This window comes from Oryza brachyantha, chromosome 10 (assembly GCF_000231095.2).
Source record: "Oryza brachyantha chromosome 10, ObraRS2, whole genome shotgun sequence".
In the NCBI taxonomy this organism is placed as follows: domain Eukaryota; kingdom Viridiplantae; phylum Streptophyta; class Magnoliopsida; order Poales; family Poaceae; genus Oryza; species Oryza brachyantha.
The window spans coordinates 3,776,306-3,788,864 of record NC_023172.2 but is presented as its reverse complement, the minus strand read 5'-3'; the positions used below and the strand labels follow the sequence as shown (position 1 = coordinate 3,788,864).

The 12,559-nt window shown below is 42.0% G+C and overlaps 2 protein-coding genes across 3 annotated transcripts; one reads left to right on the top strand and one right to left on the bottom strand.

Annotated features, from left to right (window-relative positions):
• The first annotated feature begins 483 nt into the window (after positions 1 to 483).
• On the top strand, positions 484 to 3,553 carry LOC102708835. Its single transcript, XM_006662183.3, has one exon. It carries the CDS (start codon positions 578 to 580, stop codon positions 3,167 to 3,169), a length of 2,592 nt encoding a protein of 863 aa, XP_006662246.3. The 5' UTR covers positions 484 to 577; the 3' UTR covers positions 3,170 to 3,553.
• A 3,355-nt stretch (positions 3,554 to 6,908) lies between these two features.
• LOC102709401 (probable cinnamyl alcohol dehydrogenase 1) lies at positions 6,909 to 10,618 on the bottom strand. 2 transcript variants are annotated; one of them, XR_001551167.2, is made up of 8 exons: positions 10,392 to 10,618; positions 9,557 to 9,662; positions 9,020 to 9,133; positions 8,632 to 8,859; positions 7,801 to 8,086; positions 7,488 to 7,638; positions 7,071 to 7,386; positions 6,909 to 7,038 (listed from the first exon to the last, which is right to left on the bottom strand). XR_001551167.2 is itself a non-coding variant. In XM_006661613.3 (7 exons), the coding sequence occupies exons 2-7, from the start codon at positions 9,643 to 9,645 to the stop codon at positions 7,190 to 7,192; spliced, it is 1,065 nt and encodes a 354-aa protein (XP_006661676.1). In that variant the 5' UTR covers positions 9,646 to 9,662; positions 10,392 to 10,618; the 3' UTR covers positions 6,910 to 7,189. The 2 variants fall into 2 exon arrangements, 1 of the variants encoding a protein (XP_006661676.1); XM_006661613.3 differs by having other exon boundaries at positions 6,910 to 7,386.
• Positions 10,619 to 12,559: the final 1,941 nt, after the last annotated feature.

Genomic DNA, 12,559 nt, shown 5'->3' with positions numbered 1-12,559 from the left:
TCGGACACGAATGAAAAAATGAATTCCACAACTCAGCTGGAAACCGCGAGACGAATTTGTTTAGCCTAATTAAGCCCTCATTAGCGCATGTTGGTTACTATAGCACTTATAGCTAATCATGAACTAATTAAGCTCAAAAAATTTGTTTCAAAATTTTCTTCCATAACTGTGCAATTTTTTTTAGTTTCATCTATATTTAATGCTCTATTTAAATGTCCAAAAAATCGATGGGATGTTTTTGAAAAAATGTTTTAGAAAACCTTTATAGCGAGCCTAACACACAGTTCCTTTTTTGAAAAAAAAACACACACGCACACACACAGACAGATGCTCATGCCAGAAAGAAATTTATTCGCTGACTATGACACGTGGAAAAAGTTAAAAGGCGCCACGGCAGGCTGGGGCTGGGCTGGAGCACCCGCCCCAGCGACTGCCTCCAAAACTCGTCCAAATTCCAAACCCCCCAAAACCCCTGCAAAAAACTCCCCAAATCTCTCCCTCCCTCCAACCAACCCCTCGCCTCCCCCGCCGCCCCGTCGCGCCGGCGGCAAGCACGGCCCGGCGCGGCACGCCGAGAATGCCACCTTCCAATGGAGAACACCCACCGTTCCTCCCCATCCCCATCCTCTCCGGCGCAACGACCCTCCCTCCCCCGCCCCCCTCCTCGCCGCCCCACCCCATGCCGCCGCTCTGCTTCCGCCACCTCTCCCCCTGCCCGCGGTGGTCCGCCTGGGTCGCCTCCGCGCTCCGCGACCCCGCGTACGCGCCGGCCCTCCGGGGCGCCGGGATCAGCGACGCCGTGGGCGCCTCCGCCGCCACCGTCAACCCCGACCGCGGCGCGCTAGCGGCGCTGCTGTCGCTCTGGGACCCGGCCTCCCACGCCTTCCGCCTCCCCGCCGGGGCCGCCACGTTCTCCCTCGAGGACGCACTCCTCCTCGCCGGCCTTCCCCCCTCCGGCGCGCCGCTGGACCGGCCCCTCACCCCCGAGGAGGAGGACCTCCAAATCCGCCTCCTCGTCGAGAAGGAGAAGATCAGGGAGCTCCACCCCTGCGCCCGCGACGCCCGCCACGTGTCGGCGGAGGTGTGGCTCGAGTGGTTCGACAGCAGCATCCGCCCCGGCGAGGATGACGAGCTGCGGCGGCTCGGGTTCATCGCGTACTGGCTCGCGTTCTTCGTTACTCCGCGGCTGCAACCTAGGAGCGGCGAGTTGCCGGATTGCGCATTCGCGCTCGCTGCTCGTCTAAGTCTTGGAGAGCGCATTGCCCTTGGCCCAGCGATGGTAGCCAATCTGTATGCCGACATGGATAGGATTGTTACCTCTGGGGTGATGGAGGGGTTCAGCGGGCGTGTTGATACCTGGGGTCCTCTCTTGCTTCTTCAGGTGTGGATATGGGAGCGTTTCGACCGCCTGCGCCCGCCGCCACTGAAGGCTCCACCATTTCCCGTCTCAAATGCCCGGGTACACCTCTGGAGCCGGAGGAAGAGGACAACCACACAGGAGGAGGCTCAACGGGTTTTCCAGGACGAGGCATGCTTTTTGTGGAGGCCATACCAGCATAACTTGCCAAACTGGAGGCAACCAGAGTGGTTCAATGACACAACCACTTCAGTGTGCTCTAAAAGTAGAAATAAGCCAAAGTGGTTGAAGGATTACAGTGTAATTATTAGTCAAGCAGTGTTGACTGGACGGTATGGTGATGGGATTGTCAATTCAGTAATGTATAACCCGCACCTTGTTTCTAGGCAGTTTGGCTATGATCAAGATTACCCAATTTCTACCATCCATGATTCTGATTCAAATGGAATTGAGGTTTTGATACCAAGTATTGGTAGACATGGAGTTGCCAGCAAGGATTATGTTGCATGGTGGAATGCACGATTCGAGAGGCATCAGGAAACCAATCAATACGATTGTAGGATGATGGCAAACAAGGAAAATGACATGAGTACATGGCCTCGGAGTGCAGATCTGATAACTGTGGTGCAGATGGCTGTTGATAAATTTAGGAAAGGTACCAAACAAGAGAACAGCAAATGCATCACAAAAGGGCAGTTACCACAACTGGGCAATGTTGCTCCTGACAACAAATCCAAGACAATTGTCCTAGGCCTTAGTGCATTTGATTTTGACTGCAGCCAAAATACAGTGAAAAGAAAAGATGACATAAAAAAAGTACGATTTAAATCAGCCAATGTGAAGAGGAGGAAGAAGAATAAGAAAAACAAGGTGTCTGCCAATGAGTGTGGTGAAGGTCCCCAATTCTATGATTGGGTGCCATTAACTGTAAGTGATACTGAAAATAATTCATTGCAACTTGAAGTTCAGGAGTGCTCTGCACCACAAGAAGATTCTTACTTTTCCAGTAAGAGATGTGATGAGCTGAGCCAACTTGACAATGATGAATGTATTGTTCTTGAACCACCTCCTAAGAATTGTGAAGTAATAAATCTTGATGATGATGAGGAACATAGTGTCCCTGATCCCAAACATCATGATAGGCAACTTGTGCTTGAGCTGGAACAGTTTGTGCGCTCTGGGCTTCTGTCACAACGGGAGGAAAGCTCCGATGAGGATGAGGAAGATGGAAGAAACCGAGAGATTCTGAAGGATAGTAAATATGACCCTTTTTCTGAAGCAGCTAGGAGGGAATACCCTCTTTTCTTTGAGTTCATCCCCCAGAAACCACATTACCGAGGGTTACTGAACAACGATGAAGCTCTAGGAGATCTAGCCTGCAGTGGACTATGGTTTTTGCTTGTTGGTTTAGCTAAGGAGGTACTCGATACATCCTGTGATACAGATGCTTCTGAGATTGTTTGTTTGATGAAAAAAGCTCAGGAATTGGAGCAACTAGGGTTCAATGTGAAACATTTCATTGCCCGCTTGAAGGAGCCACAAAGCCGTCTTAGGATGCTTCAAGCTTCTATTGCAAGGCTTGAGGATGCTCGGAAGAAAGAGCAGGAAGCAAACAGGTTGCAATCACTGTCAAGCCATCTGAGTAAACTGAAACACAATATACGAACAATGGAGCGGCATTTGGATGAAAATAATCAAGCTTCTAGTTCATCTATATTCAGTTTAGAGAAGGAAGTAGAAGCTGCTGAAAAATATTGTCAGGCAATGAAGGATGAAGTGATTGCATTGAAAATGAGCCATTCAAACCTTTGAACATGAAGCAATGGATTGCTGTGGCATCGACTGAATGAAATGGATGATTCTTCCCAATGTAGATTGTAGAGCATGCTTGTCAGTTTTATTTTCATCAAGCATGTTTGGATGTGGGCCTCATATTTCTCAGAAATTTCTACCTTTAATTTTTTTATAACCATTTGTCAAATACTGTGCACCCTTTTTTAAACACTAAAAAGTCACTTTACAACTATGGTGCAATATACGGTGAGTATTGATTTAATAGCGCTATGTGCAGAGCTAGAATAAAGACCTGTTTTTCCGCTGTAAAACTGGTCGCATCTAATGTGATCAGAATGCAAGCTAAATTTTTGTTCTTTCCATTCTGGGCAGATTGTTAGACTAAAAGAGATTATTTCCAGGCCTCGAAGGCCAAAACCAACTATGTTCATTATCTGACTACATGTACTTCTTTTATTAAACATGGAATGACTGTGTTTGGATTTTGGAATACCATAATCGAAACATTCCATTACGTTCTGAGTTATATTCAGTCGAATTTGCTATAAGGTCTTCTGTCCACGACACCATTGGATTTTATAAGGTACTGTTTATATTTGGTACAAATTAAATTTCTTAGTGGAACATTATCATTATATTTGGTTCACTTCTTGCAATTTTAGTTGATTTCGTTGTTAGTTTGTCAACATGCGTGATGCGTGTTCTGGTTTATTACGCCTTGGCCCTTGTTCGAATTTTCTCTGCCCTGTTTGGGGGATGTTCTGTAACTGTAGCATCTCGCAGAATCTCTAAGAAGCTATAGTGGTAGAATCTAAAAAATAAACAAGAATCCAGAAGCTGATAAACTCGGGTTTTCCAGATTCTCACCGGTACTATCCCAGGATTTTAAGCTCCCCCCACGCAGGGCCTTGGAGCTGAAAGCCACCGGATAGCCTTATATGATCCATATTGTGGACACTTGGATGCGCTAATGCCATTGTGTATTCCCTCCTCGTCATGTGCTTTTTTCCTCCGTTATGGTGCTGCTGCGTGTGATGGCCATCCAGACGTCTTGATCTTCTGCCTAGAACTTTCTGTGCTCTCTCTGTTCAGACTAGCTGCAGAGCATGGTGGTGTAACTGGTGGCAGGGATGTATTTCACTTCTTGTGCCATTAGTTTGACACAGGTATGCGTTGCCTTTTGATTCTTAGATTCAGTTTGGTATAATCAAAAACCAACTTATATTTGATTTCGTGCCACGTAACTCAAAATTTATTTTCTGAATTTCTAGTTTGTTGCAAATTAGACAAGCAAATTCCAGTTCAGCACTTGTATTAATTGGGATGAACAGTTGGGTGGTTCTGATTTACTAGGTTTTCTGAAAGTTTCTTTACTAATTGTGAATTTATGGTTTTTTAATGAGTTTGTTTCATTCTGCCAAATTTGTGTCATCTCAATGGGAGGCATTACAAAGTGATTTTCCTAACGAAGAGCCACACTTGCATATATAATCCAAACCTAGATGTACTGAAACATCATTACAATAATGTTTTAGAGAAAAGTCAGTTTCTTTTGTTGGTGTCCTATACAGAGTAGGATAGAAGTTCTATTGTCTAACCTTTGATCATCTATGCTAATATAAAAAAGTAGCAGTTTCTGTTAAAATTAGTATATGTTTGAAACAAAGTTCGCTATAGATCAACAGACTAAGGTATCTACTTAAGATTTATTCTTTTGCTTCCCAATTGATAGGTAGGAAGCATATTCAGTTTATTTGGATTTTCATTGTTTTATGATTTTATCTAAGGATATGCACACAATATGATGGTACTTCAATTATGCCTTTACAAGTTCATCTGAATTATTTTATCCTAATTCTACTGTTATAGCTGTGCCCCAGAGATACATTTTTATCATAGTCTGTTGCATATACTCAAAATCCAAATGTTAGGCAAGCAGTCTTAAGATCAACATATAATGTCATATACAAATATGCTTACTATTTCTTTGACCAACTTGCGTATTTTTTCACTTTTCTCATGTACTGAATCTGCAGGACTGAACTGAAATGGACTTGTGCACATACAGGTAGGGTGTGTTTGGTTACTCGCATCATCTTGGCCTGGCTCATCTCTCTATCCAGGTTGAGTGGGGCCTGGCTATGTAGATACTTATATGCTCGTTTGGTTGTTTGTATCGGATTGGCCTGGCTAGCATATAATTGTGTTTGGTTGATCGTATGAGAGATATGAAAAAAATGATTTTGTTTAGTTGATTGCATATACCGCTGCGTTAGCCATCGACGAAGGCAGCCACAACTGATTGCGTAGAGCAGCGGCAGCTCGGCGACTGCCGACAGGTGGCTGCATCGAGCGGCGACGAAGGTGGGCGGCGTCAAACGGCACGGCGACCACCGACGGGGGCGGCGACGGCGGATCTGGGAAGTAGCACGACGTCGACGGACACCGACGGCGGATCTGGGAAGCAGCACGGCAGCGACGACCACCAACGAGGATGGCTTCGAGCGGCGGCGGACGGCGTCAAGCGGCACAGGCACGGCCTCCAGCGGCGGCGGCTGATCTGAGAGCGGCGCGACGGTTCTGGGAGCGGAGCGGCGGCGACGGATCTGGGAGTGTCGAGCGGCGTTTCCAGCATTTCCTGCGTGCGACAAGCCTGGCTCGGGAGCGAAGCTCTCTCCCTGTGTTTCCAGCGGGCCTGTCTGCGCGACTGATTTTGCACGAGCGGAGCCTGGGTGGAAAAAGCATGCAGGCAGCCAAACAACAATTTGTTGCATTCACTCATACGGGCAACCTCCATATAGACAACCAAACACCCCGTAGCGTATTGCATTCATCAAGTCTTTTTGGATACTCCTGAAACTTCTGTTTTGTGACTATTATTCCAGCAAAGCATGGCATCTAGGAACTCTGATGGATGAAGTGCATCCTGAGCCAGAGCAACAAAGAAGCAGCTCCATGACCATAGCGAGAAGAGAGCCATCAAAATGATCTTCGAGTTGATTCATGCATATATTGTGGGCATCGTGAATATGATCCTGGTTGATCATCTGCGATTGGCAGGGCCTTGAAAATCTTCAAGGGCAGGAAGGTGGCTGCACCACGAATTGGTTACTTTCGTTTGTGCCTCTAACCTTTAGATAAAAATTTTCTACTTCAGCTCGTGCATTACAACGGGAGAATGTTGTCACTGGACTGGACCATCTAGTTGAGGCCTTGACGCCAATAAAACGCAGGCAAATCTTCAACTGGACGCCTTTAACATAGAGCAACATGTCACTCCTATCTCCATGAGCAGGCCAGCACCATACATATTGCATATATCCAAGCACACTGACTTCGATTTGGATAATGAGAAGAGAGAAAAATAACTACTCCCTCTGTATTAACGCCATTGACTTTTTGTTAGATGTTTAGCTATTCGTCTTATCCAAAAGACTTGTGTAATAATATTTTTTGTTATTGAATTTATTACTAAATATATTTTAAATATATTTTAAGTATAAGTTACATTTTCGCATATTGTACAAAATTTTGAATAAGATGATAGCTAAACATGTGTCAAAATATTAATTAACATTATCTATTAAAATATGCAGGGAGGAAGTAATTTGGTTGGACTCAGATCTGTTATACTTTGTTGCAATAATTTTCCTTGTTTGCAATACTAGGGAATATGAATCGTTTAGGATGTTAAATGTTAAAGTAAAGCAGGAATTTCATGGGAATTAAATTGATTTCCTATAAAAAGAACCTATAATATTCCTTCGTTCGAAGGAGCCCTGAGAAAAAAAAATAACAATAAAAACTGGTATTGGCTCTAGCGCCTGTTGGTGCAACCCACAAGCAGACAAGAGGTTCTATAGGGAGAATCTTGTGATTACAAGTAACTGGAAACAGCACCAAACTGTTTCCTGTTAACCTGGAACATTTTATTCTGGAACTATCTCTCATGTCCTCAACAGTCGTGATGTAGAATATTTCAACATTATTATTGCACACATTTCTTTTAGTTACCTAATGGTCTGAACTGTGAAAATACTACTTGAAAGAGTTTTCAATGTCGATCACAAAGCGAAACCTCACATCCCGGTCCACAAGCCTCTGAAGTGCCTCGTTGGCGTAGTCTATCTTGATCATCTCGATATCTGGGAAGATTTTGTTTGCAGCACAGAAGTTTATCATCTCCTGGGTGTCCTTTGTACCTCCTGTTACACTACCAGATAAACTCCGCCCACCTGCAAAAGTCCAGATTAGTTGTAATTAATTAATTTCTCCCTATCCTAGAAGACATATTCTCTCTAAAAAAGGACATTTTTCTAGGAGAAACATGTATTACCAAGATTAAGGTTTGCAGGATGCACTTTGATTTCACTTGGGAAGCTAAGCAGTGCCATTACACCACCGACTTTCAGTAGTGAGAGATAAGGATCGAATGGGTGATCACCGGAGGCAGTATCAATAATGAAGTGCAGGGAACTTTTCAGCGACTGCAACAATGAAAACAATCTGTCCTTAAAAGTTTCCGTATGTACGATGAATAAGAAGCAGAAATTAGCATTATCTTTTCCAAATGGCATTGGCCGATAGAACTTATGGAATGGTCATAAGAGATAACAATGGGGCAAAACATGTTGTAGATTGTGTAGTACCTCCATCTCATTTTTATCTGATGAGAGCACGAAATTATCTGCACCAAGAAGGTCAATAGCTTCTTTTCTCTTTGATTCACTAGTACTAATAACTGTTACTTTCAGTCCAAAGGCTTTCCCAAATTTTACTGCCATGTGACCGAGACCACCAAGTCCAATGACGCCAAGTGATTTTCCTGGTTGGTTCATGTTATGCCGCATCATTGGAGTATATACAGTAATGCCAGCACAAAGTAATGGTGCTGCCTTTTCCAAAGGGTAGCCATCAGGAATTTTAAAGCAGTACCTGCCGTTCCAAACAAAGATGCAATTTTGTTATAAGTTGTTTTTGAATGAAATAAAAGGGAATAAGGTCGCGTTCGGCGGAGAGGAGAGGTAAGTTAACTTACCCGGCACGAAAAACATAGTAATAGATTAGTACATGATTAATTAATTATTAAAAAAATATAAAATAGATTAATATGATTTTTTAAAACAACTTTCCTATAGAAATTTTTTGCACAACATACACCGTTTAGCAGCTCGGAAGCGTGCGCGTGGAAAACAAGGAGAGCTTAGTTAACTTATCCCCATGCCGAACACGGCCTAAGTAACAGCTGCTGTATTGTAAAAGCAGAACTATTTGAGGTTTATGCTAATCACCTATTTTAATATGAATTAAATAGTTGCCAAACCATAGTTTCGTCTTTTGTTTACTGCTATATAGAAAAAAGAATGTAGGGTGATCTTGTAACAATATTTCTGAGCAACCATTCGACATAAGTACACTACTATGTGACTAGAATAACTTGTCAGAAAACTTTCAGAAGAAAGCGCGGCCAAAATCCATACCTATCATGTACTACTATGTGACTAGAATATCCTCCCTTTGTGACAGTGCCATCAGTGTCAACTCCATTGAAAGTGAAGACACCTTTTGAGCAGTAGTTCTCAAGAGAGCTATTGCAGTTCTCACAGTCCCGGCATGAATTCACATATGTGCCAACACCTACATGGTCACCCACTTTGAAATTCTTGACGTCTGCACCAACCTCAGTTACAACTCCAGCTATCTCATGCCTACTCATATCAAAATTTAGACATGCAATTTCATAAGCTTTAATGTTACAACAAATAACAGTAGCTAAATGGATCGATTTATAATAACAGTGAGTTTCCAGTTTATCATTTTCCACGCACGTCTTAAATTTGAAGTTAAAAATTGAGCTGAGAATCTTACCCAGGGACTAAAGGGTACATCGAATTGTTAAGTATATTCCGTGTCCATGCAACATCAGCATAACAGACACCACAGTGTGTGATCCTCACGGAAACATCATCGCTTTGTACAGCCCTGGTAATAAACCAGGTTATTAATAATTCATAAGAACAGGTATTAAGTATGGAATCAACCAGCTAATTTTTCAATGTTCCTGTAACTTAATATTATCTGTAAGTTTTACTTCACAGCATTCAACAAAATACTAAAGTGATTTTGTAATCCAGATTGTCATATTGTGCAGGAAGAAAAAAAAATCAAAACAGCTACTTTTCCTGGAAAAATCAGAACAGCCAACTTGACAAATTTAAATAAATGATCCAAACAAGCATGCGACTAACTAAAAATTGAAAGAGCCAGGATTTAATTGGACATGAATAGTGAATTTTGCACATAGAGAAAAATGGAAACTAGAATATCTCTTAACAGTGGAAGAAAGACATTTGTATTGAGGAGAAATGGAGAATCAAAGCACCAAGGGAGTGTAGCGTGATTAACCTGCGGTTGAATTTGTACAGGGAGAGGATACCAGAAGGATCTCTCGCGGCCCAAGCTTCACAATTGCCACTTCCACATTCAGCAGCCATGCCACTCAAGTCTCAATCTGCAGATCCAAGAAATCAAGTCAAATAAACCCATCGATCCATCACAATATCTTTTATTTTTTTTGGCAAACATCCATCAGAATATCATATCCCGAGATACTGATATCAGAACAATGTCAACAAAATTTAGTCTAGAATGCAGGAAAACAAATCCAGTCATATTCCTTTAGAAATGAAGAGCATAGAGGTTCGTTGAGACGCTGTCGGTCAGCACCACCTCTGTCCACGCTGCCACAAGCTTGATTTGGATTGGGTAGTCACCATGTGGATCTCATTTAAAGCACAGGTTACTTCCCAGCAAAAGAAAAGGGCAGGTTGACCCTGTCTCTGCTATAGATATATTGTAAAACTAGACAACAGGGAATTCTAGTCCCAATTTTATAAACGAGAACCCAGAGATTTCTACCAACAGTCTTCAGAAACTCACAACACGCTATAACTTGAAATTTTAATTTAGTTCTTCCCCTAGTTCAAGATACTAAATTTGTGCAATTGGACTCATTGTTTTGAACAGTACTCGCTCGAGTTCCATAATAATTGTCCTTTTGGCATCAAACACCGTCAGTAAAAAATAACTTTGACTATATATATATATATATATATATATATATATATATATATATATATATATATATATATATCAAGATTACTCTATAATTATACTTGTATGCTTGAGGTACCAAAATTCCAAGAAACATGTATGCAGAGGACGGGCGAGTGGAGCGAACCAATCCGTGGGAGGGAGACGGCGACGACGACGATGCAAACCGGAAAATTTAACGAGGGCAAAGATGAGGGAGGCGTGCGTAGGCGAGGAAGGGGGAAGAAGCGCGGGCGGTTCGGCTTTCCGCAGCGGAGGGAAGAAGCGCAGGCGGAGGAGTGGTAGGTCTCTTTTTGTTAGGCCGCCTTGTTGCGGGAGCGGCGGATGGGGCGAGGTGGGGAGAGGAGCGGCCGCCACGCCGTCCAACGAGGCACGCACCGCCGCCTGGGTGCGTCGGATTCGTCAAAGGGGACAGGGCGCGCGGGCCGCGGGTCGCGTGAGCGCTGACGTGGCGGCTGGGCGAAAGCGGACTGGGGTAGGTGGTAGCTGTGGTCGCGAGCGTCCAAGCACGGAATATGGTTGGATAATTGTGAAGTGCCCGTGCGAGCCACGTTTTTTATCATATAAAATAAGCATAAATTTATGTTTATGATTTAAAACTGAAATATCATCTAGGTTAGAATATGCTTTTTAGAATTTCTGAAATTACCCATAACCTATAATAAGACAACCAAATGTTATGTTTAATATTAAAGGATATGCGAGTTTGATATTTATTGATTACATTCAAAGAAATACTTATACGTGCCATTGCACCAAATACTAATACATGAAAGTATAATAAGCTTCAAAAACTCGCAACTCATTATTTGTCGTGATTAAGAAAACTGACTTATCTAAACATGTATATAAAGTATGATGGCAAATAGAAGTATTCAAAAGCAAACCAGCTCATGTATAAACCAATACATCTGCAACTATAAAAACATTCTTATGATTAACCGGAAAATATATAAAAAGGTATAGTAGTAGTGTATGTGCAAGGCACGTTCCAGTACTATATAACTATACAGATACAATTAAGTTTATTATAATATTCCCATGACACATATATCCCGTGCAATATACAAATCCAAAGTTTAATATACCACATAACTCTTCCCTTACCCTAATTACAAAAATAGAGAATGACCAATAATATCAAATATATACAATTTATCATAACTAAAAAAAATTTAGAAACCTCAGAGCAACATATGTATGTCTATTTGGCATTCAAACAACTATACTATCAAAGTATCTGATTGGAAAAAGAGTCCACAATATCTTTGGATAAAACTAAAAAAAATTGGTTAAGAACTTATATATCCTCATGTACCACTGTAACAATTGCATCATAGGATAATTTAAGCTACCAAGGTCACCACCTTAAATTGAAGGAAAAAAAATCCTCAATGTTTAAACATAATTTGCGTAGACCATGACACACTGCTCACATCTTTTGGTGAGGAGGCATATACATTTATCACCACCTCAATAAAAAAAATAGAATGCAGTGTACTGTAGCAGGGGCAGATCCAGAAACTTATCAAGCCTAGAGCTCAATAATGAGATATAAATCTTTTGAATAAATTTTAACTAAAATATAGTAATTTTTCAATGTATTTTTTTTGCCAGGCGTGGGGCTCGAGCCCAAGCTGCCCCATGTCTAGTACCGCCCCTGTACCGTAGGATGGTGTCTAACAAATCCAGCCTTATTGTTGTCCTCTACCAAAGAAAGATAACTAAAAGCATAGACAGAAATTGAAATCAAAGAGGCAGTACAGGAGTATAGATAGATTAAAATTTAAAGTTCAATATATTCTAGTAATTTATCATAGCAAACCCATGTAGATCACAACCATGTGCTGGTGAGTTGTTCCTATGTTCTCAATGCACTACATGGCCATTAGACTGGTGTTTGTCATCTCTAGTGCAAACTTGACGTTCTCAGTTCTCTGTCGTAAAACATGTGAAGCTCGGTTAAAGCAAGAAAAACAGCTACAAAGTACATAGATGGGTATACAGTTGGTACCTCAGTTTTGTAGCTTTGAAATCTCATGATCTCCATTGCTGGTGTTCTGCTGTGAAAATTATGCGAACCAAACCGAATTTTGTCACAACACTACAAGAAATTTAGCAGTTGGTTTAGATTGATTTAGTTCCAAGCAAAATTGTAAGAGGCGTCGTGCAAGAGGGTTCGGTGTGATCGGTTGGGTCCGAATGATAGCCATTGAGTACTGCCAGATGGTTGCATTGATAATATGTAAAGGTTTATTTTACTAACATGAAGTACATAGCAAGGGTAAGTTCACT